We start from the raw sequence: 20,651 nt of genomic DNA on the forward strand, positions 1-20,651 counted from the left end.
AGACAGGACAGGAACACCTGGGGGTGGTGGGTGGGAGGGTCCTTTAGTAAGAGAAATGACCCAGGCAGGGATGTGAGTCTGGAGAGGACAGAATAGGTGCCTGACAGAGTCTGGGGAGGGAGAGACCTCCGTTTATTCATTTCATTAAATAAATGTTAACTGAATGTCCACTATGGACCATGTACCATTTTAGGACCAAGTCCTCCAGTGGAGAGGGGGGATCTGGCCTTGGGGCAGATCCGGGCAGCGCCAGGCAGCCCTAGGCTCCCTCTGCCCCCCTCAGGCCTTGCAAGCCCGAGCCGAAAGATATCCCGCCTCCCCCAGGGCAGCCTCAGCACGGGGGCATGCATCCAGCCTGTCCCCACAAGTGCCTGCTCAGCTCCACATGGGGCTTGAGTCCAGCCGGGCGGGGCCAGGCAACCAAGGGGCTGAAATTCAATCTCAGTGGTGGTTTGCCCGTAACTACAGCTCTTTGCCGCGGGGAAACCTGGCTGTGATGGAGGAAGAGAGAAAGTGACCTTTCTTGCCATCTCCCCTCATGACTAGAAGTGTGGACACACGTTTTGGTGTCTCCTGGGGGAGTCCAACCTTGACCGAGGCCAGCAGCCTCTGGGTCTGGACCAGGGCTGGTAGCAGACAGTCTGTTCCAAGAGGCAGAGCCCTGGTGGGAAACCAGACGCGGTGCGAGAACAGGCAGCCGCTGCCGAGCAGACTGACGAGGGCCAGGCCTCCGCAGGCGTGGGCACTGAGGTCAGACCCCTGGCTGGCCATCTGCGGCGGCCAGACCTCGGGACGGGCTTCGTTCCTCAAACCGTTTCCTGTTCTGAACGGGCCGCATCTATGGCACTCGGTAAAGACTACCGCCCCTGGCCACGGGTGAGCTCAGCAAAATCTAGTTCCTTTCCTTTGCTAGCCACACACGTGCATGCACACACACACACACACACACACACACACACCGTAATCTGCACCGATCTACTGGCCAGGAGCTCGGAGGCCACTCCCCTGTGGATGGGACGGAGGGCTCATCGTTATCTGAGAAAGGAGTCCTTCCTGAGGATTGCCCAGGGGAGGAGATGAAGGCCTCCCCACATTTCCAGCGCTGAAGATCTGCGCTGAAGTCTAACCAGCACCTGCTGATCAGGGGCTTTCTTTACTATCTTAACTAGCCATCTTGTCCCTGGCCACACGATCCCCCCCCCCCCCCGACTTCTGTCCCTTTCTGAGAAGAGGCAAGAACCAAGACCCCCTCGAGGTCTCCGAAAGGGACCCTCAGGGACCGGCTGAGAGCAGGAGGGTCGACAGAGGCAGGAGGAATTAAAGTGAGATTTCAGGGAGAACTTCCTGCCCCAGTAACAGAAGGAGAAGGTGTCAGAAGTCCTCGTACCTTCTGGACAAGGAAACACACCCAGAGGTGAAGCGACTGCCTCGGGTCACACAGCATGCGATTGGCTGACCATGGCCAAATGCAAGTCTTCTGACTGACGTCCAGGCCAGGGTTCTCGCCCGGGCCCCAGCTGTCTCTCAGGGGACAGAAATGGTGCAGGCAGAGAGACAGAAAGAGAGAGGGAGGGAGAGCGAGGGCAGCCCAGCTGGCCGGCCTCCCAGCCTCCTGGGCCCTGGGGACTTTTCCAGTCTCTCTGGATGAGAACAATCCATCTCCTGCCTCTCCCCCTCCCCCTCCCCTGACATCCCCTCCCCTCCCCTCCCCCCCCCACCCAGGCCAATGCTGAAGCCGTGACCCAAGTTGAAGAAACAGAGCCCCCTCCCAGGTTCTTGCAGCCTGGTTCCCCCCAGTATTAGCCCCCAGCCTTCCTCAGTGGACTCCCGGCCACGGTGGCCCCTGCAGCCCCTTGGGCACCTGGCCCCACTTTCCCAGACTTGGAGGTGGGGCCCGGGCAGCTCAGTTCCTCCCCAGGCCCTGCAAGTCTTAGAGGCACCTGGGCCCTCTGCCGTGGGGACGCGGGACAGGGGCTGTGCACACGCACTCCGGACGCTGGCACAGCTGTGCTGGGAGAATGGGGGCTTTGATAACTTCTGAAAGGGGCCAGGAAGCACGGGACCCCAGCCCAGACGGGGGAGCGGCCAGCAGTGTTCTGATGGTTCCTGCAGCTGAGGGCCGGGGGGCGGGGTGCCAGGGCAGGCCGGGTGGCGAGGGGGCAGCAGTGGGACCTACAGGCTGAACAGCATCTTGGGAGAGCCCTTGAGCAGGAGCGGACAGATCTCTGCCTGGAGGGGAGCAAAGTCCTGTGTTCAGAGGGGACCACCAGACTGTTCCCCAAAGAGCAGCGGAAGGGACTGGAGAGTTGGACCCTGAGACCATCCAGAGCTCCTTCTAGAGAAAGGGGTCCCGTAGGGAGAGTCCTCGTAGCCCCTCTCCCTGCTCCTGCTGGCGAGAGATTGTTCACTTTTCTGTGGTGCTGGGGCAACGCTCGTGTCTGTGGGCCTCAGTTTCTTCACCTGTAAAATGGTAACAGCATCCTGTTTATGGTTTTGACATTGGTGCCACATAAACAATTTATACAATCAAAACATAAAAGCAGGGCACCTGGGTGGCGCAGTCAGTCAAGCATCTGACTCGTGATTTTGGCTCATGTCATGATCTCACGGTGTGTTGGGATCGAGCTCCAATCTGGGCTCTGTGCTGACAGCATGGAACCTGCTTGGGATTCTCTCTCCCTCTCTCTCTGTGTGCCGCCCCCCCCCCCCGCCCCACAGTCTGTCAAAATAAATAAACTTTAAAAACACATAAAATTAAATTTGAAATAATTAAATTAATTTTGGATTAAATTAAAAGGAACACAGGGATGCAATCCCTATAAATCTGAAACAAAGCGGGGGCGCCTGGGTGGCTCAGTCGGTTAAGCGTCCGACTTCAGCTCGGGTCACGATCTCGCGGTCCGTGAGTTCGAGCCCCGTGTCGGGCTCTGGGCTGATGGCTCAGAGCCTGGAGCCTGCTTCCGATTCTGTGTCTCCCTCTCTCTCTGCACCTCCCCCGTTCATGCTCTGTCTCTCTCTGTCTCAAAAATAAATAAAACGTTAAAAAAAATTTAAAAGAATCACCATTTAAAAAAATAAAATAAAAACATAAAATTAAATTTGAAATAATTAAATTAATTTTGGATTAAATTAAAAGGAACACAGGGATGCAATCCCTATAAATCTGAAACAAAGTGGGGGTGCCTGGGTGGCTCAGGCGGTTAAGCATCCCACTCTTGTCGGACCCAAGCTGGTTTGACTCAGGTTATGATCTCATGGTTCATGGGATCCAGTCCTGTGCTGACAGCGTGGAGCCTGCTTCGGATTCTCTCTCCTTCTTTCTGCCCCTCCCTGCCCCAAAACAAAGAAATAAACTTAAAAAATAAAGAAAACAAAGTGAAACAAGTGTGCATAATTGTGCATAAAAGATGACATTGGAGGCAAAGCCACATGGGGGAATTTTCTTTCAAGTGATTATAAAACGCACCATTTTGACTATTCATCCCTCAGGACAAAAAGAACCACGAAGAAATCATAATGTTGGCATTGTTGTTTCAAAATGCATTATTTCTTTTAAGAAAGCAAATAAGTAATTATGGTAACGGTGTTCGGAACTAGGAGTTTCAGTGCGAGAAGAGGAAAGTCAAGCAAAACTGCCAATGTTTTCTGTGAATTGGAAATAACAGCATGAACTCGCGATTTGTACGGACAGCTCCCGTCTGCTGAAAAGGCTGAGCAACAGTGACCACCCAGTAACACTGCGTGGCCCCGGTGGCCAGATTGTGGTCTCTAAAGAGTACTCTCCACTCACAGGAACCAGGCCTCCTGGATGCATTCCAGTCAGGGACAGGATAGCTTGTCGTACTTGAGAATAAAGGAAGTTTTGAGACTCAGGCCAGGCTCATGTCAAAGGGACCCATGAGCCAATTTGTGAAGATTCCTGTTAGCCACGATGAAATGTCAGCTTTAAAATGAATATCGAGGGGCGCCTGGGTGGCTCAGTCGGTTAAGCGTCCGACTTCGGCTCAGGTCACGATCTCGCGGTCCGTGAGTTCGAGCCCCGCATCGGGCTCTGTGCTGACAGCTCGGAGCCTGGAGCCTGCTTTGGATTCTGTGTCTCCCTCTCTCTCTGCCCCTCCCCTGCTCATGCTCTGTCTCTCTCTCTCTCTCAAAAATGAATAAACATTTTTTTAAAAATCCATGGGCACCTGGGTGGCCTCGGTCGGTTGAGCGTCCAACTGTTGATTTTGGCTCAAGTCATGATCCCAGGGTCATGGGATTGAGCCCCACATTGGGCTCTGTGCTGAGCATGAAGCCTGCTTGGGATTCTCTCTCTCTCTCTGCCCCTCCCTTGCTTGTGTGCACCCTCTCTCACTCTAAAATAAAAAAAAATTAAAAATGAAATAAACAAAATAAGATCCCTGGTCACCCCTGGGCATTGATGGGGCAGCATCTCACAGTTGTGAGAATTAATAGGGTCTAGTGGGTCCTGTCAGTGTCCACCTGTGTCCCCTTACTGGCCACCCTGACAAGACAAAGGCTGCTGATTGCCCGAGGACTTTTTCTGAGCGTGCGGGTACGTTTGGTCCAAGTCATACGTGCGTGGGAGTTGGTGCCCTGGAAACAGGCCTCAGCCAGTGACAGAGAGAGAGTTGGTAGACTAGAACCCTGGTCCCCCTCAGGTGGGGACACCGTGAGGCAAGTCCCCCCGTCCCCCCTCACTCCCAGCAGCTTTGGGCTCCAGCTGTCCACAGTCATCACCTGCTCCTGTTTTTTGGGTCATTTACTCAATTTATGGGATTCCTTCCCTTCCCTGTCTCACTGTCCTATTAGATCTGGGAATTCAGGGCGCCCGGGTGGCTCAGTCGGTGAAGCGTCCGACCTCGGCTCAGGTCACGATCTCACAGTTCATTGGTTCAAGCTCCGCGTCCGGCTCTGTGCTGACAGCTCGGAGCCTGGAACCTGCTTCGGATCCTGTGTGTCCCTTGCCCGCTCGCACTTTGTCTCTTTTGCTCTCTCTCTCTCAAAAAGTAAATACACATGAAAAGAAAAAAAAAAAAAGATCTGGGAATTCAGAGCCACCAAGTCGTGAGCACGCGTGGGTGAACGTTTGTGCTGGGGCATGAGTGCATTCAGAGAGCACAAGCAAGCCTGCCTCCCACGTGCCCGGTCTGTGTCGTACCCGTGACTCTCTCAGCTCACCCGGAGCGTCGCGGGGCATCTCTGTGACCAGGCTTCAGAGGAGGAAGAAGTCCAGGCCTGGTTCCTGGATGGGTCGCTTTGATGTCCTGATGGGAGCTGATGGGGAGGAGGCTCCGCACGCTGGCCACGCTGGTTTGCAGGGGGGAGAGGTGGCTCAGGGGAGGGGCAGAGAGAGGGAGACACAGAATCCAAAGCAGGCTCCAGGCTCCTAGCTGTCAGCACAGAGCCCGATGTGGGGCTTGAACTCAGGAGCTGTGAGATCAGCACCTGATCCGAAGTCGAATACTTGACTGACTGAGCCCCCCAGGCGCCCCGGATTATGCACATCCTGGATACGGATTTGCCTCCCTGCCCAAGTGCTTTGGCCAGCACCTGTATCCAAGGACATAAAGGAAACGATTTATCCCTATGAGATCCCATAGTATCACCTCTAACCAGGGGGATCCACTTTATAGTGAAGGAAAAGTGACGAGGACACAAGAGCACGGCATCCGTTTGCCCCTCGGCGTACCAGCCAGGTGAGGTGGCAGGGGACGTCCGTGCGGCCTCTTTACAGCACGTCTAAGTACCATCTTGGGGAAGACATCCTCTGGGATTGGGTCCCGGACGTCGACACGTAGTATCCGTTTTGAGCCAATGGCCATTCTATGGCACCATATGCCAGACAGCTGGGAATCGTGGGAAACGAGAAGGAAGCAGGAACAATCCTGTCAGCATCAGCCCCGGTGGCCCAGCTCGGGGGGGGGGGGGGGGTGTCTGTGCTTCTGTTCCCGTACATTTAGGCCCTGAGGGATCAGAAGCCCTAGGTCCTAGGGTGGGAGGTGGGTCTGCCAGCAGCCTCTGGTCCCTTTGGGCAGCTCACTGCCAACTGACCAACGGGCCAAGAAGAGAATTCTAGTGCCAACGACATTTGCTCCTGACCGTCCCCTGTCCGGTGGTCATCGTGAGCAGGCAGTTGCCACAATGTTGGCCCGTCAGGGGCGTGGTGATGAAAGGCCCTGGGGGGTGAGGGTCTGGGTTCTCCTGTGAAAGCCCCACAGACCAATGGACAACCGTGGAGGAAGGCGAGGCGGGCTGCTGGGGACAGCCCCGGAGCCGACGCCAGCTGCGGCCTCCCCAAGATGCCCTGCTCACCCTCCTGCCGTGACTTTCCTTCCTAGAACTAGAAATTGCGCCCAGCCGCCGCCTTGAAGAGTCGGTGACAGGACAGAGCAAATATGGGGACACAGGGTGGACAGAGGCTGTGACCCCCATCCTCCGCTGTCATCTCCACAGCCAGGAGGCTTCTCCGTAGCCTCTGCGACTCTGCCCGAGGGCGTGTCTGTGCTCAGGGCTCCCAGAAGAGGCCATCGACTTTCAGACAGGAAGGTGACGAGTATGACCCTACTGTCTTTGCCCTGTTCTGCTTCACGCCCTTCCCTGCCTTCCCCCCCCACCTCCTCTCCAGTTCTGTACCTCTCAGCATGACCCTCCCCCCAATAAACGGCTCCTACTCAAAGCCTTGCCTCAACATCTGGCTTGGGGAAGCCCTCTGGTCTTAGTTCAGGCTGCTGTAACACGTCACCACAGGGGCACCTGGGTGGCCCAGTCGGTTGAGCATCCGACTCTTGATTTCAGCTCAGGTCATGATCCCAGGGTCGTGGGATCGAGTCCCGCCTCGGGCTCCATGCTGAGTGTGGAGTCTGCTCAGGATTCTGTCTCTCTCTCCCTCTGCCCCTCTCCCCAGCTCGTGCTCTCTCTCTAAAATAAAAACATAGGGGCGCCTGGGTGGCGCAGTCGGTTAAGCGTCCGACTTCAGCCAGGTCACGATCTCGCGGTCCGTGAGTTCGAGCCCCGCGTCAGGCTCTGGGCCGATGGCTCGGAGCCTGGAGCCTGTTTCCGATTCTGTGTCTCCCTCTCTCTCTGCCCCTCCCCCGTTCATGCTCTGTCTCTCTCTGTCCCAAAAATAAATAAAAAATGTTAATAAAAAAAAAAAATAAATAAAAAAAATAAAATAAAATAAAAACATAAAATAAACCAATCACCACAGACTGGATGGTTTCAACAACAAACATTTTGCTCCTGTCAGCACTGGAGGCCGGCAGATCTGTGTCTGGTGAGGGTCCCTCACTTCCTCATTGTTTTGGCGGGGGAGGGGGGAGCAGGGGGGCGGGGTGGCGCCAGGAGAGAAGCCAGCTGCCCCAGACCTCTCTGATAAGGGTACTAGGTTCATCCTGGGACTACCTCCTAAAGGCGCCGTGTCCAAAACCATCACCCTGGGGACTGGGCTTTAACACAGGACTCGGGGAGGGGGTGCAAACATTCACGCCGTAGCACCTGTCCCATTAATCCCACCTTCCCTGAGTGCTTCCAAGCCAGGGTAACAATAATCGACAAGGGAAACTTTTCTTTAGAGACAATTCACAGCTAATAATAAAAGAAGGAGAAATGACACAACTGGAGGGTCTGTTTGGGGCTCCTAACGATTGATAGGTCTAGACAATGGTCATCAGCAGCCATTAGATTAGAAGGCGATGGACCTAGAGGGCTGCATGGCGGCCACGAAAAGATATGTCCGCATCCTAACCCCTGAAGCCCCGAGAATGTTAACTTGTTTGGAAACGGGTCTGTGTGGATGTAACTCATTACATGAATTCCCGAAATTCAGTTGACGGTTTTGAGATGAGATCACCCTGGATTAGCAGGTGGGGTAAATCCAGTGACAAGTGTCCTCGTGAGAGACAGATGAAGAGGAGACAGACACTTGAGAAGGGTGAGGCAACGTGACCTCAGAGGCAGAGACTGGAGTCGTGCAGCCGGAGAAGCTGACGAGGGTCGCCTGCCACCAGGAGATGGAAGGAGCAAGAAAATTCTCCCCAGAGTCTGCAGAGGGAGGACGTCTCCCCCGGTGTGGACGTCCGGCCTCCAGAACCGTAGAACACATTCCTGGGGCGCCTGGGTGGCTCAGTCCGTTAAGCGTCCGACTCTTAATCTCGGCTCAGGTCATGATCTCACGGTGTGTGGGTTCGAGCCCCACATCGGGTTCTGCACTGGCGTTGTGGAACCCGCTTGGGATTCTGTCTCCCTCTTTCTCTGCCCCTCCCCTGCACATTCTCTCTTTCTCTCAAAATAAATATTAAAAAAGAAAGAATACATTTCTGTTGTCTTAAGCCACCACGTTTGTGGTAATTTGTTACAGAGGCCGTAGGCACCTAACACAGCAAGGAGCTTTGTAATGAATGGACCAGGCTGAAATTACCAGAACTTCCTGATCAACCACGGCATCGACAATCAGACACCGCGTGCCTCCTGATGGGATACACGGTACTACTTATGAAATATTCCTGGGAAAAAAAGAATGTATGTTTAAATATTTTTAAAGAATATTTTGTTTATTTGAGAGACAGAGACAGCACAAGGAGGGGAGGGGCAGAGAGAGAGAGAGAGAGAGAGAGAGATTGAGAGAGAGAGAACCCCAAGCAGGCTCTGCACTGTCAGTGCGGAACCCCACGCGGGGCCCAAACCCACGAAACCGTGAGATCATGATCTGAATCGGAACCAAGAGTCATATGCTCAACTAACTGAGCCACCCAGGTGCCCCTAAAAATAAATGTATGTTTAATCAAACTTCTAAATATAATTAGAGGGGACAGAGGACCACGTGAATTGTCACTACAGGGGCACACTCAACTGAATCTAGAACATGGGAAACCTGACAGGGAAATAACCCAGTTTCTTTTAATATATATTTTTTAATGTTTATTTATTTTTTTGACAGAGAGAGAGAGAGAGAGAGAGAGAGAGACAGAGCATGAGTGGGGGAGGGGCAGAGAGAGAGGGAGACACAGAATCCGAAGCAGGCTCCGGGCTCCGAGCTGTCGGCACAGAACCTGACTCGGGGCTCGAACCCACAGACCACGAGATCATGACCTGAGCCAAAGTCAGACGCCCAACTGACTGAGCCACCCAGGCGTCCCAACCCAGTTTCTTTTAAACAAATAAACAAAATGGCATAGAAGAAATGAAGGAGGAAGAAATATCACCATCTAAAAGATATTTTTTTAAAAACTAACCAAGAAAAATTAATCACATGCAATGTATAGACCTTACTTGGATCCTGGTTTGGGCAAGTCAACAATAAAATGATATTTTTTAGACGTTCAGGGGAAATCAATCATGAAATCTGTATTAGGTAACATCAATTGGGGGGGTGGAGTGTGATAATGGCATTATGGTTATTTTTATTTTGTTTAATGTTTATTTATTTTTGAGAGAGAGAGAGAGAGAGAGACAGAGCATGAGTGGGGGAGGGGCAGAGAGAGAGAGAGAGACACAGAATCCGAAGCAGTTTCCAGGCTCCGAGCTGTCAGCACAGAGCCTGACGCGGGCTCGAACTTATGAACTGTGAGATCCTGACCTGAGCCGAAGTCAGACGCTTAACTAACCGAGCCACCCCAGTGTCCTAAGTATGGTTCTTTTTCAAAGTCATCATACGTTAGAAATACATAGTGAACACGTACAGGTGATTTGCTTTGAAATACTCCAGCAGACATGAACACAAGTGAGGGAATTCATGGAACAGGAAAGAATTTGGGGATGGTCAAGCCAGATGATGAAGGGTTCCAATGTTCTATTTTGTGTGTCTGTTTGAAGTTCTCAAAAAAAAAAAAAAAGTAACAGCAGCACGGAGAGTAGTTGTAGAAATGAGCGGTCATGTGTATGCGTTTTCCGCGCGGGAAAGAACAAAGCGGTGCTGGGCCCAGCGTCTTGGCTTTCTGACTCCATGACAGGCCAGAACTTAGAAAAGCCAGAAGGGCCCTGGAGGAGTGGATGACTGCTAGCATGTTCCAGAATCTAGGCTGCCCTCCCGGGTGCCTGTGGTGAGACTGCTGCCAGGTGCTGAACAATTAATTAGTTGCAATGTTACTTCTAGGCCCGAGTAGGGTTGCTCTCTCCTGCCCCCTTGTGGTTGAGCGAGGTCTGTAACTAGTTCTAGACAAACAGCTGTGAACAGAAAGGGACAGGTGTCTCTCTGGGCGGCGGTGGCTAATTGCAGAGACAAGACCCTCCAGAGCTCTTTTTATCTTCTCCTCCTGGTGTGGGGACTGGCAGCATTTGAGATAGCGGCGGCTCTAGCAGCCTGGGTCCCTGAATAAGAAAATGAGAAGAGCCCCCTTGTTTGACCACCATGCACAGGTAGCCTAAGGGAGAAATGATCTTGTCTTAAGTCCCTGATACTCGGAGGTCGTTTGTTACCGCAGCATAACCGAGCTCCTCCTGGTGAACACAGCACCATACAGCAACCAGTCCTACAGGCTACCTGGTAAGAACCTGAATAATTGCTGCGGTTGTTCTGTTACTGTTAGTATTCTTGTAATAACAACCGTCCATCATCACAGGTACCATTTACTGAGCACCTCTATGTGCCCCCAGGACGTGCCACCCGTCATCTCAATTACCGATCCCGGCAGACCCTGGAGGCAGATCTTCCTGCCCTGTGACCAAGATCAGAAAAGCAAAGCTTAGGAACTGCCACAAACATTCCACTTGCTGTCTGAGAGTCATCGAAGATGCCGTTCATTTGATCATTCGTTGTCCTTTATATAAAACCCCATGAGATGACTTCCCTTTAACAATTACAGCCAAGAACCCTCACGGAAAGCAGTTTTACAACATATATATCAAGCACCATGAGAAAGTTCATACCCTTTGCTCCAGTGGTTAGTCACTAGCCCAAGCTTGTTGCGGTGCAGTTAGATTGCTTGAACAGTAAAATGAATAAACAAACGAATTAGTCAATTAATTAAAATAGTATACATATTAAAGAAAAACGAATTAATGAGAATTGAGCTTGTGTCTTGAGTTCCCGGTCTGTTTCCCGCAGCCGGATGTTAAGAATGCTCCCGGTCCAGCTCCCCGCTTCGCCTCGCGGCTGCCGGACACACAGTCCCCTCAAGGCTCAGCCCGGCAGGTGGCTGGTGGCCTTAGCTGGTGCTGGTGTTGGCCGCCTCCTCCCCGAGCACGGGTCAGCTTCCCGTCGGCGGAACAACGCTACGAGTTTCCTACACAGGGTAGGAGACTGGCAGGATACAAACACATTGTGAAATATGTCTAGGCTCATCTTTGCTCGTTCCGTGGTGCCCAGCGGGCAGGCCTGAGGGTTTGGAGCGCTCGGGCCGAGCTGAACCACAGTCTCCGGTGGGTGCGTGGCGCCCCCGCGTGGCGCCCGGCGCAACAGCACCCCGCGTTCTCCCGCGTCGTCCCCGGGTTCTGCCGCCCGCGGTGCTCGCAGTCCCCCTCGACCTCTGGGGCCCCCTCCTCGGGACCCCCGCCGTCCGGCAGGCTCGCTCCCAGCGGCAGGGGCCCCACCTCTGACCGTCTCCCCGGGAGCGTGGTCGGCCGGATGGGCCCAAGGCCACCCCGTGCCCACCCCCACCCCCGCCCCGCCTCGACACACAAAGTCCTCAAGTTACTTAACTGCTGTGTACAGAAGTGGGTTAATGCCCCGGGCGCTCGCCCTCCCCCAGCAGCGGCCGCGGGAGCGCGCGAACGGCCGCCGGTCCGGGTGCGAGCGTCCGGGGGGGGGGGGGTGTGTCCCCCCTCTCGCAGGGCGCCGCCACCTCCCCTCCCCCGCCCGGCCGGGACCCTGGGACCCCGGGACCCCGACCGTGGCAGGCTGCGGGACGGGGGCCGCGGCGGCCCTACTCCGAGTAGCAGTACGTCCCGAAGGCCGCCTGCTGCGCCCGCGGGAAGCCGAAGCTGCGCACGCCGGGGTCGGGGAGGCCCCCGCAGCGCGGCCGCGGCGAAGTGATGGGGAAGCGCACGCTGCCGTCCGCCAGCCAGCCGCCGTCGCACTGGTCCAGCCCCGAGAACTTCCAGGCGGCATAGAGGTGCCCGACCTTGGCCACCGTGGCCCCGCGCCGCCGGCACGCCGCGTGCGCTTCAGACAGCGTCAGCCGCCCGGGCACGAAGAACACGTGGCCTGGGGAGCGGGGCGCGTCACCCCCCGCCGCGGCCGAAGCCTCCCCGGGACCGAGGCCGGGCAGCGGTGGGGGTGCCGAGGCAGGCGCGCGGGAGGCGGGGGCGGGAGCCTGGCCCGCGCAGTGACGCAGGGACCACGCGGGTCTACGTCCCGCCCCCCGTCACCGCACTCCCCCCCCCCCCCCCCCCGCCGCCCTCGCGCTCACCTGCAGTCACCGAAGTGAAACAGAAGGCGTCGTAGCGGTCGCGCTTCCGGTCGCGGGGCCCGTAGCTGCGGATCCCGGGCCTCCCCGGGCCACCGCACGGGGCGCGCGCGGTGAGCACGGGGTAGCGCACGGAGCCCTCGAGCAGCCAGCCGGCGTTGCACCAGTCCAGGCCCTCGGTCCACGCTGGCGGGCAGGGGGAGACGGGGCGGGGGTCAGAGGGGTCCCGGCAGGAACCTGACCCGAGCTCGCCCCCTGCGGAGCCGGGTGACAGCCCCGACAGGCCCGGGCGGTGCCCAGGTCGGGCGCTCACCCTGGTACAGCTGGGCGTAGGTGGCCAGACGCCCGTCCTGCTCCTCGCACGCCTGTTTCGCCTCGTAGTAATTGAACTGGTACCGGCCCCGGCTGGGCTGGTACGGGAACACCACACCTGGGGGGGACGCCGACAGCCTGAGGAGGGCCCGCAGACGGGGGAGAGGGCTGGGGGACCCCGGGAGACCCGAGCTGGGGCTGCCAAAGCCCCACAGGAGAAGAGGGGGGCGGGAACCCAAGGGCCTCACCCTCCAGGCGCAGGGTCAGCGCCACGCTCTCATCCTCGATGCCGTTGATGAGTTCACAGCGGTACCTGCCCTCGTCCTCCAGACGCACGTCCGCGATGACCAGGGAGGCGTCCAGCCGATGCCCCCTCCGCATCCTGGCGCGCCCCCCCAGGGGCCCGTAGCCCCGGGCGTGCAGGCCGTTGGTGATGAGGATCAGCGTTTCCCGGAGCTCCCCCGGTTCCACTTTGCTCCAGCGGACCTTGTAGCTGGGAGGCGGGGCGCCCAGGACGCAAGGCAGCGTGGCCGTGGCCCCACGACGAGAGTGAATGACCTCGTGGATGGGGGGCAGGAGGTAGTGGGGGCCGGGGTGGGGTGCTGAGCAGAGGGGGCCACAGTGGCAGGAACCCCCTGACCCCCACTGCAGGTGCCCGTCCAGACGCTGCTCCCCAGGCCACCCCCCCTCCCCTCCACTGCGCACTCAGCAAAGGCTCTCACTCCCTGAACACCTCCGACGGCTGCCCTATCCACTTTACCCACCCCTGGAGCCGCTCCCCCACCTTCCCCAGAGTCTGGGCGGGGCTGAGGTCTTACCTAGGTCCCCCAGCGCTTTGTGGAAGATGGCGAGGGCCCAGGGGAGAAGGAAGTGGCAGAATGTTGGGAGACTAAGCAGGCCTGGCATGATGGAGAGTCAGCCCAGCGCCGTCTGCGGGGCACAAAGCGGGGAGGCAGTGGGGTTGGAGATGAGCTCCCATCTATCAGGGATCCCTGACGGGGCTGTCCAGCTGGAAGGCGTGAGGGCAGACAAGGGGGCTGTTGGGGGCAAAAGGTGATGGGGGGAAGGGGCAGTAACACACTCCCTTCCCCCAGGCCTGCTGCGCCGCCCCTCTCAGACCGCAGGGCCAGACTTGGCGCCGCCTCCCCTCCCCCTCCCATCCCAGGGGCCATCCCATCTGGGTCCCGAAACCCGGATTGCCTGGCCGGATTGCCGCCGGCCGCCGTCTCTCTCCTCTCCCAACGCTACCCGCCAGCAGCCAGAGTGACCAACGAAACCTTGTCACTCTCCTGCTTAAAGCAGTCGCTCCCTTTGCCCTAAGGATAAAGTTTGGTCTCCTAGCCAGGGCTTCCAAGGCCCTCTGGGATCCAGCCTCTCACCGTGCCTTCAATGTCGCCTCCCACCCGCTGTGCCCTCTGCACAGTCTTCCAGACACGTTGCACTTCTGGCTCCAAAAGTGTCCAGATTCACTTTCACCTGGTTCTCCCAGGCGTCACTGCGGGCCAAACCGCCTCTGGGAAAACCTTCCTCTTCCCCGGCCCGCGGCAGTGCACTGTGGCCTACCACACTGGCCTGGACACTTGTTCTTAGAAGGACTTTTATTAGCCACTGAATTAACAGTGTGAATTTTAATACATATGCGCGTGTAGGCCGTATCAGTGAGGTTTCTGGCAATTACAAAATTATAAAAACTAATTCCAAACACAATTGTCTATTTCAATAGTTGATTTTCCCCTCCTTTTTAAAAAAAATTTATTTGACTTTAGTAAGTAGGCTGTACCCCCAACATGGGGCTAGCACTCACGACCCTGAGACCAAGCGTTAATGCTCGGCCAACTGAGCCAGCCAGGCGCCCCAGTTTTCCCCCTGCCTTATTCTGTTCTTTATCACCTTGACCATTTTTTAGAAGTTGGACTAAGGACCCCTTAGCCTAGCTTGACTCATTTTCTAAACCTGATTCCTCTAAGTGCTAACTGCGTGACTCTGAACGAGTTCTTTAACTTCTCTCGGCCTCAAAGTCCTCATCAGTAAAATGCGGGTAGTAATTCCCATCGACCTCACTGAAGTAACGTGCACAGTGCTCAAAATCGTGTCTGGTATGCAGTAAGCGCCATGTATGTGTTAGCTATTATCCGCAGCATCCAGCATCGCTTCTGGCACACAGTGGGTGCTAAATAAGTGTGTGTGTTTGTGAATGAGCCCACACGAAGGATTCTGGGAAGGAGAGCCGGCCGGGAGGGAGAAGGAGGAGACAGGGCTGGAGTCGGAAGAGGTGGAGCCGAGCCCCTCCTCCTCCTGCAAACGAAGGCCTCGGCCGCGGGAGAAACGGGGGCCGGGCACGCAGGGCCTCGCGGTGGTTGGAGGGCAAGTGCGTGGGCCGGGGACGCGCCCAGGGCGGGAGGGCCGCGTGGGCCGAGGGCGGGTGGGAAGCCACGCCGACGCACCTGCGTGAGAGCGCGCCCGGCCCTCCCCTCGTACGTACGAATCCCCTTTTACGCATGGCCAGACAAAGGGCACAAATTCTAGGAGACTTGAGGGAGGTCGCACAGCTGGTAAGAGGAGGGTTTGCTGGGATTTGAACGCGGATTTGAGGTCAGGCTCAAGCCCACCGGTCTGCACTTCTGTCCTTGAAAGCAGGCGCACACATGCCCTCTTCGTAGCCCTTACAGAGAACCAGAGAGCCGACAGCCCCAGTTGCCTACCTGTTAGAAGCCGCTCCCTTCACAGGGACGGGAGCGACAGGGACTGGCGGCGGGTTCCGGTGAAGGCGCTGCCTGGGCCCCTGCGAGATCCAAGCACTTCAGGGCCCTGGGACTTGGGCGCCTGATCAGCGGGCTCCCTCCCCTTGCACCTTTGAGGAAAGGCTTCTGCCCTGAGCTCGCAGAAGCAAGCAGCCAAGGTGCCGAGAGCTTTGTTCCCCTCGCCACTCCACTAGGCCAGGCTAAGTGACCTGTGTCCAGCCCGTGACCCGGCACTGTATGCGCACTGCTCACTGTCCTGGGCCTGGGGAAGATGCGGCGCTTGGGGCCAGGGGTGGGGACCCCCAAAGGGATGCAGTAAAGGAGGCACCCGGGAAGGATTACCTGGAAGAACGTGGAGGAGGTGGTGCCTCGTTTCTTCCTGATGCTCGAGGGCCAGAGAAGGAGCAGACTGCCTGATGGGTATGAAGATGCTGGCCGCTGGGTGTGCGGAGGAGCTACAGGTGAGCTCGAGGACCTGTGGCCAAGCCCCCGCTGTCTCGGGTTTTCCCCGAGGGCCTCCTCCAAGCAGCACCCTCCCCTCCCCCAACCAGTCCTCACCTCTGTCCTCCGGAGCCTGGGTGCGCATTGCCTGTGGGAGGAGGCTCTCGGGGTGGGACCCAGACTTCCAGGACCTCCAGCTGCTTCAAGAAACCTGACCCCTTCTGTCCAGCCCCCTGTCTGTCCGTCTGTCTGTTCTTTCCCGCTCCGTCCCCACCCCATCGGAAGCACAAGTTCCCATTGTCTCTGTCTTTCCCCCTATTGTTGAATAACAGGGGCCCTTTCTTTATCCTGTGGGCAAGGGCAACGAAATGTCAACAGCTGGGGATGTGGGATGCGGGACCGGCTGGCACACAGCACCGGAAAAAGGGCCGGGGTAGGGGCAGGCTCAGAACAGGACTGGACATCCCCAGGGAGAGGGGAGTGGGGGCGGGGAGGTTGGTGAGAAGGTTGAAAGGTGGGGGGGGGGGTCCCCTCCACGCCAGGCTTCAAGCCTCGGGAGAGATGTGGTGTGAGGCCAGGGGTGGCGGGGCCCCGTGGAGGGCAGAACGCGTGGTGGGAATAGCACGGGGAGCGAAGGCAGGAGGGCTTTCTGCGCCCGGGAGGGTAACGGGAGTTTCCGAGAAGGACTTCGGAGAGCTCTCCAAAAGAGGGGTCGGTTTATTTTGTCCCGCCTCCTCCTAGTGCCAGTGCTCCGGAGAAGGGAGGTCCTCGACCTCCCTGGGAGGACATACGCTTCTCCACAGCGCCCCCTAGAGTCTAAGCGGCTGGAGTTCACACGCCCAGTCCGGACCTTTCTGTCGAGGTACAATCTGCCTCCGACAAGCCGCAGAGACCTCCAGTGGACAGCTCACTGCACTCACCAGTATACACGCCACGGAACTAACCCCCGGATCAGCATATAGAACGTTTCAACGCCCAGGATAAGCCTGTTTCTTTTTTGTTTGCTGTCAGGGCAGAGGGAGGACTCTCTCCGGAAATAGCCATTTAGGAAGGTTCCAGCTTCCGGTCCCTCTTAGCCTTACTTTCTGTCTGTCCGGCAACCCCGCATCAGTAGCTTTGGGTTATTGAGATCGTGCGCTTTTTGGAACCGGAGGGGACCTCAGGACGCCCAGCTTCTTCAGTCACCGACCAAGAGGACCTGGTGAGAGAGGGCCTTGCCCAAGCCCGCACGGAAGGCAGCTGTGGAGCCTGGGACTTGCTGCTGTTCCCGCCAATCCCTCTTCGGAGCCTCAGTCGGATTCTCCGAGTCCGCGGGCTGTGGGCTTTTCCGCTGGGGCCGCATCTCCTAACAGGGAGCCCACGCCACCTGCTCCCTTCAGGGCTTTGGAGGACAGTCTCCACCGTCCTGCATCACCATCCCCGTCCCGAGCCCTTCCCTCCTCCTCCCAGAGGAAAAGGACAAACGGCCCCTGTCTCGGGCCGAGGACACCCGGATCCGATCCCGCGCATCTGACTGGCCAACACCCAACTCAGACAAACAGCCCCCTGCAGCGGCTCGGAGGGGGACACGGCGGCTCTGCCACCGCCCAGGCCCCCCGGCCTGCCCTCCCGCCTCCCCAGATCGCTTCTGAACCGTGGTTTGGAAGTCTCAGGTGTGTGGACCCACGAGAGGCTGAGTTTGGCAGGGAGGAAGGCCTGGAAACAGTTGATGGAGGCGGAAAGAGCCCTTTGAGGATGGAGCTGGGGAAGGGACGGCCCAGGAAGAAATGTGCGGTGAGCCAGACTGCACTCCCTTTGCCCGAGGTCCTCTCACCCCCGGTCCTCAGTCTGCCAGACACTCAGCAGACCGGGAGGGTTGGCTGCTGGGCTCACTCTTCTGGGTGGAGGTCTTTGCCACCCGCCGCTGCAGACTCAGCAAGGTGACGGGAACGAGCCCGCACAAGCCCTGACTTCTCTTCCTCGAGCACCCAGACCTGGCGTCAGGCAGCCGGCCGACCAGCTTCTTGATCCCTGCTGCGCACAAGCAGGTCCCGTTGGACTGTTGCATGAGGGATGAGGACAGTTGGCAAGGCAGGCCTTTAGGCGGTTGCAGGGAGAGGCTGTGGGTGACTGGCAGGACCCCCTCTCCTTCCAGCGAGGTTCACACACAGCTGCCTCCCTCCTCCACCCTGTGAGCCCCAGGCCACGCTTCTCTCTGGCCCAGGCGGGGCCTCCTGGGGGGCTGGATCCCTGCATCCCCGTGGGAGGAGGTAGGGGGGAGGCTGGGGACGCATCAGTCTTCAGGAAAAGGCACTTTTTCCACTCAGGACCGCTGCTTCCCACTCTATACTTCTGTCTGTCTGCGGAGCGTGAGGACGTCACCTCCGTGCCTCAGAGGCCCCACGGAGCCTGGGCAGGAGACTGTTCCTCATCTCGGTGGCCCGGCCCCACCTGGACGTCCTGGACGGAGCTCAGTCTCTTGAGCCCTTTTAAAGCTTGGGGCTCCTGAGAAGTGGGTGTCCCGGTGCCCACTTCAGTAGGACCGGGACCTCGAAACTGGGACTGACCGTGTCCAGGGGGAGGACTTGGCTGGCCGCGTGGCCAGCTCCTGCCTGGCTCGGCAAAGTCTCAAGGGAATGGAATGGGGGTGTCACCTGCTGCTCACCCAACCTGGCCAGTGTTCCGGTCCATCAACCCTGTCTATTCTGAGGGCCTGCTGGGGGGCAGGGGGAGCTCCTCCTGTGCGGGAACCTTTTCACGGCACCAGAGGGCTGTCAGAGGAGAGCGGACAGAGCCTTAGAAGGCATGGCTGTCCCTGGCCTTTCCCTGAGGGACGAAAGGCAGCGGTGCTCAACTCAGCATTCTGCTCGATTCGGCCCCTCACCTGGATTCTGCTCCTGGCCACGGATGTACCCACCAGCTAGACAGACACCTGCCCTGTGTGTGCAGGACAGAGCTCCAGGGTCCAAACGTTACAGCCACGGGGCATGGTTGAGCCTGCATCTGAGCTGGCCTTGGGTACCGGTCATGATTCTGCTGCAGGCTGTGTGTCCCCGGGGCACAGCCTCTTCACTGGGCCTGTGTCCTCACCTGAACAACGGGACTGCGATCCATTTAAACTATTTTCTGGGGGCGCCCGGGGGGCTGTCGGTTCAGCGTCTGACTCGATTTCGGCTCAGGTCATGATCTCGTGGTTTGTGGGATCGAGCCCCGTGTCAGGCTCCAAGCTCACAGCGTGGAACCTGCTTGGGATTCTCTCCCTTCCTCTCTCTCTGCTCCTCCCCAGCTCTCTCTCTCTCTCTGTCTCTCTCTCTGTGTCTTTCTCTCAAAACGAATAAACAAACGTTAAAAATAAAATGACAATTTTCTGAAGGGCCTCGGTATGCAGAGAACGCTAACGGATGGAAGTTCCCAGTCTGGGGGTGATGTTTGGTGGAGGTGAGGGTAAGGTCAAATGGCAGGAAGCACAGAGAACAGTAAAAGACAAACATCTAGAAGCTATTTTCATGGTGGCAAAGATTTGACAATTATATTTTACTTTTTATTTTTATTTTTACATTTATTTTTTATTTTTTGAGAGACATAGAGAGACAGAGCACAAGTTGGGGAGGGGCAGAGAGGGAGGGAGACACAGACTCCAAAGCAGGCTCCAGGCTCCAGGCTCCAGGCTCCGAGCTGTCAGCAGAGCCCGACACGGAGCTTAAACTCACAAACCTTGAGGCCATGACCTGAGCCGAAGTCGGACGCTTAACTGGCTGAGCCACCCAGGTGCCCCCTACAATTATATTTTACTTTTTAATAGTCATGTCACCTGTCATTCTGTTTGTTAATAGTCTGTTCGCCACTGTGTTCAAGGGGGGCATTTATTTATTTATTATGTTTATTTGTTTATTTTTGAGAGGGGGAGGGGCAGAGAGAGGGAGAATCCCAAGCAGGCTCCACGCTGTCATCGCAGAGCCCGACACAGGGCTCGATCCCACGAACCGTGAGATCATGACCCGAGCCGACATCAAGAGTCACACGCTCAGCCGACTGAGCCACCCAGGCGCCCCACGAGTGGACCATTGAAACTGTATTTCTGTTCAACTACCTCCTGCAAGTGCCTTGAGACCCCGACTCCCAATTCATCAGCCGTTCTCCTGGGGCGGGGCCTGGGGCTCTCCCACACCCCTGCTTGTGTTCTCCGCCCAGCTGGTCGAGGCTAGGTCCCACCGCACTGTGTGCAGACCCCCACTCCCAGGCTCCCGTGGATCAAACTGAAACCCAGAAGGATGTACCCATCTACCATTCTTAGACCAGAATTTGGATAATTTACAGAGTGAGCCCGTCCCAGAGCTCCCATCCTTTCCCACGGGAGAGATACTGTCACAGCATCATTCCCGTCTCGCGGACACAAAAACCAGTGTCCAGAGAAGGTTAGTCACTTGTTCAAGGTCATCTAGCCACTAGGTAACCCAGGTAGCTTATGTCCAAAGCTAGAGGAGTTCCTCCCTTCTGTGACAGAATAATTCCTCCAAACTCGGAAAAGGTAAACGGACAAGTGCTTGTTCCGGGTGGTTTTTTGGTATCACTCTGGAGCATCGTCAAAAGCTTGCTTGACAGCCACCGGACTCGCCTGGAGAATGTACCTTTGTTGTTAGTCTACTTGATAAATAGTCCACAACCAGACATTTACAGTTCCGTCCTATTGGTGGTTAACCCGCAGAAGCGGATAAAGTAATCGGCTGTTGTTGCCCACTACAGAAGTTAACCATAAAAGTGTTTCAGTTTGGTTGCCTTAGAAAGTCGACCAGTCTCATATGTAAATTAGTAATCTTACTTTGAGATTCCTTTT

General features: G+C 56.8%; 1 protein-coding gene across 1 annotated transcript; it reads right to left on the reverse strand.

The window, feature by feature from the left end:
- Positions 1-10,740: 10,740 nt before the first annotated feature.
- HAPLN2 (hyaluronan and proteoglycan link protein 2) lies at positions 10,741-15,424 on the reverse strand. Its single transcript, XM_058700663.1, has 6 exons — positions 15,359-15,424; positions 13,475-13,586; positions 12,905-13,258; positions 12,658-12,774; positions 12,348-12,530; positions 10,741-12,142 (listed from the first exon to the last, which is right to left on the reverse strand). The coding sequence occupies exons 2-6, from the start codon at positions 13,560-13,562 to the stop codon at positions 11,862-11,864; spliced, it is 1,023 nt and encodes a 340-aa protein (XP_058556646.1). The 5' UTR covers positions 13,563-13,586; positions 15,359-15,424; the 3' UTR covers positions 10,741-11,861.
- Positions 15,425-20,651: the final 5,227 nt, after the last annotated feature.

Source organism: Neofelis nebulosa, chromosome 15 (assembly GCF_028018385.1).
Source record: "Neofelis nebulosa isolate mNeoNeb1 chromosome 15, mNeoNeb1.pri, whole genome shotgun sequence".
Taxonomy (NCBI): Eukaryota; Metazoa; Chordata; class Mammalia; order Carnivora; family Felidae; genus Neofelis; species Neofelis nebulosa.

What these genes read in the sequence shown, in the direction of transcription:
- HAPLN2 (XM_058700663.1), bottom strand. Translation starts at nt 13,562, where the DNA reads ATGCCAGGCCTGCTTAGTCTCCCAACATTCTGCCACTTCCTTCTCCCC. An exon ending in GCTGACCCTGCGCCTGGAGG is followed by an intron (nt 12,775 to 12,904) that starts GTGAGGCCCTTG and finishes CGTCCCCCCCAG; the next exon opens with GTGTGGTGTTCCCGTACCAG. An exon ending in TTTCACTTCGGTGACTGCAG is followed by an intron (nt 12,143 to 12,347) that starts GTGAGCGCGAGG and finishes CCCGCTCCCCAG; the next exon opens with GCCACGTGTTCTTCGTGCCC.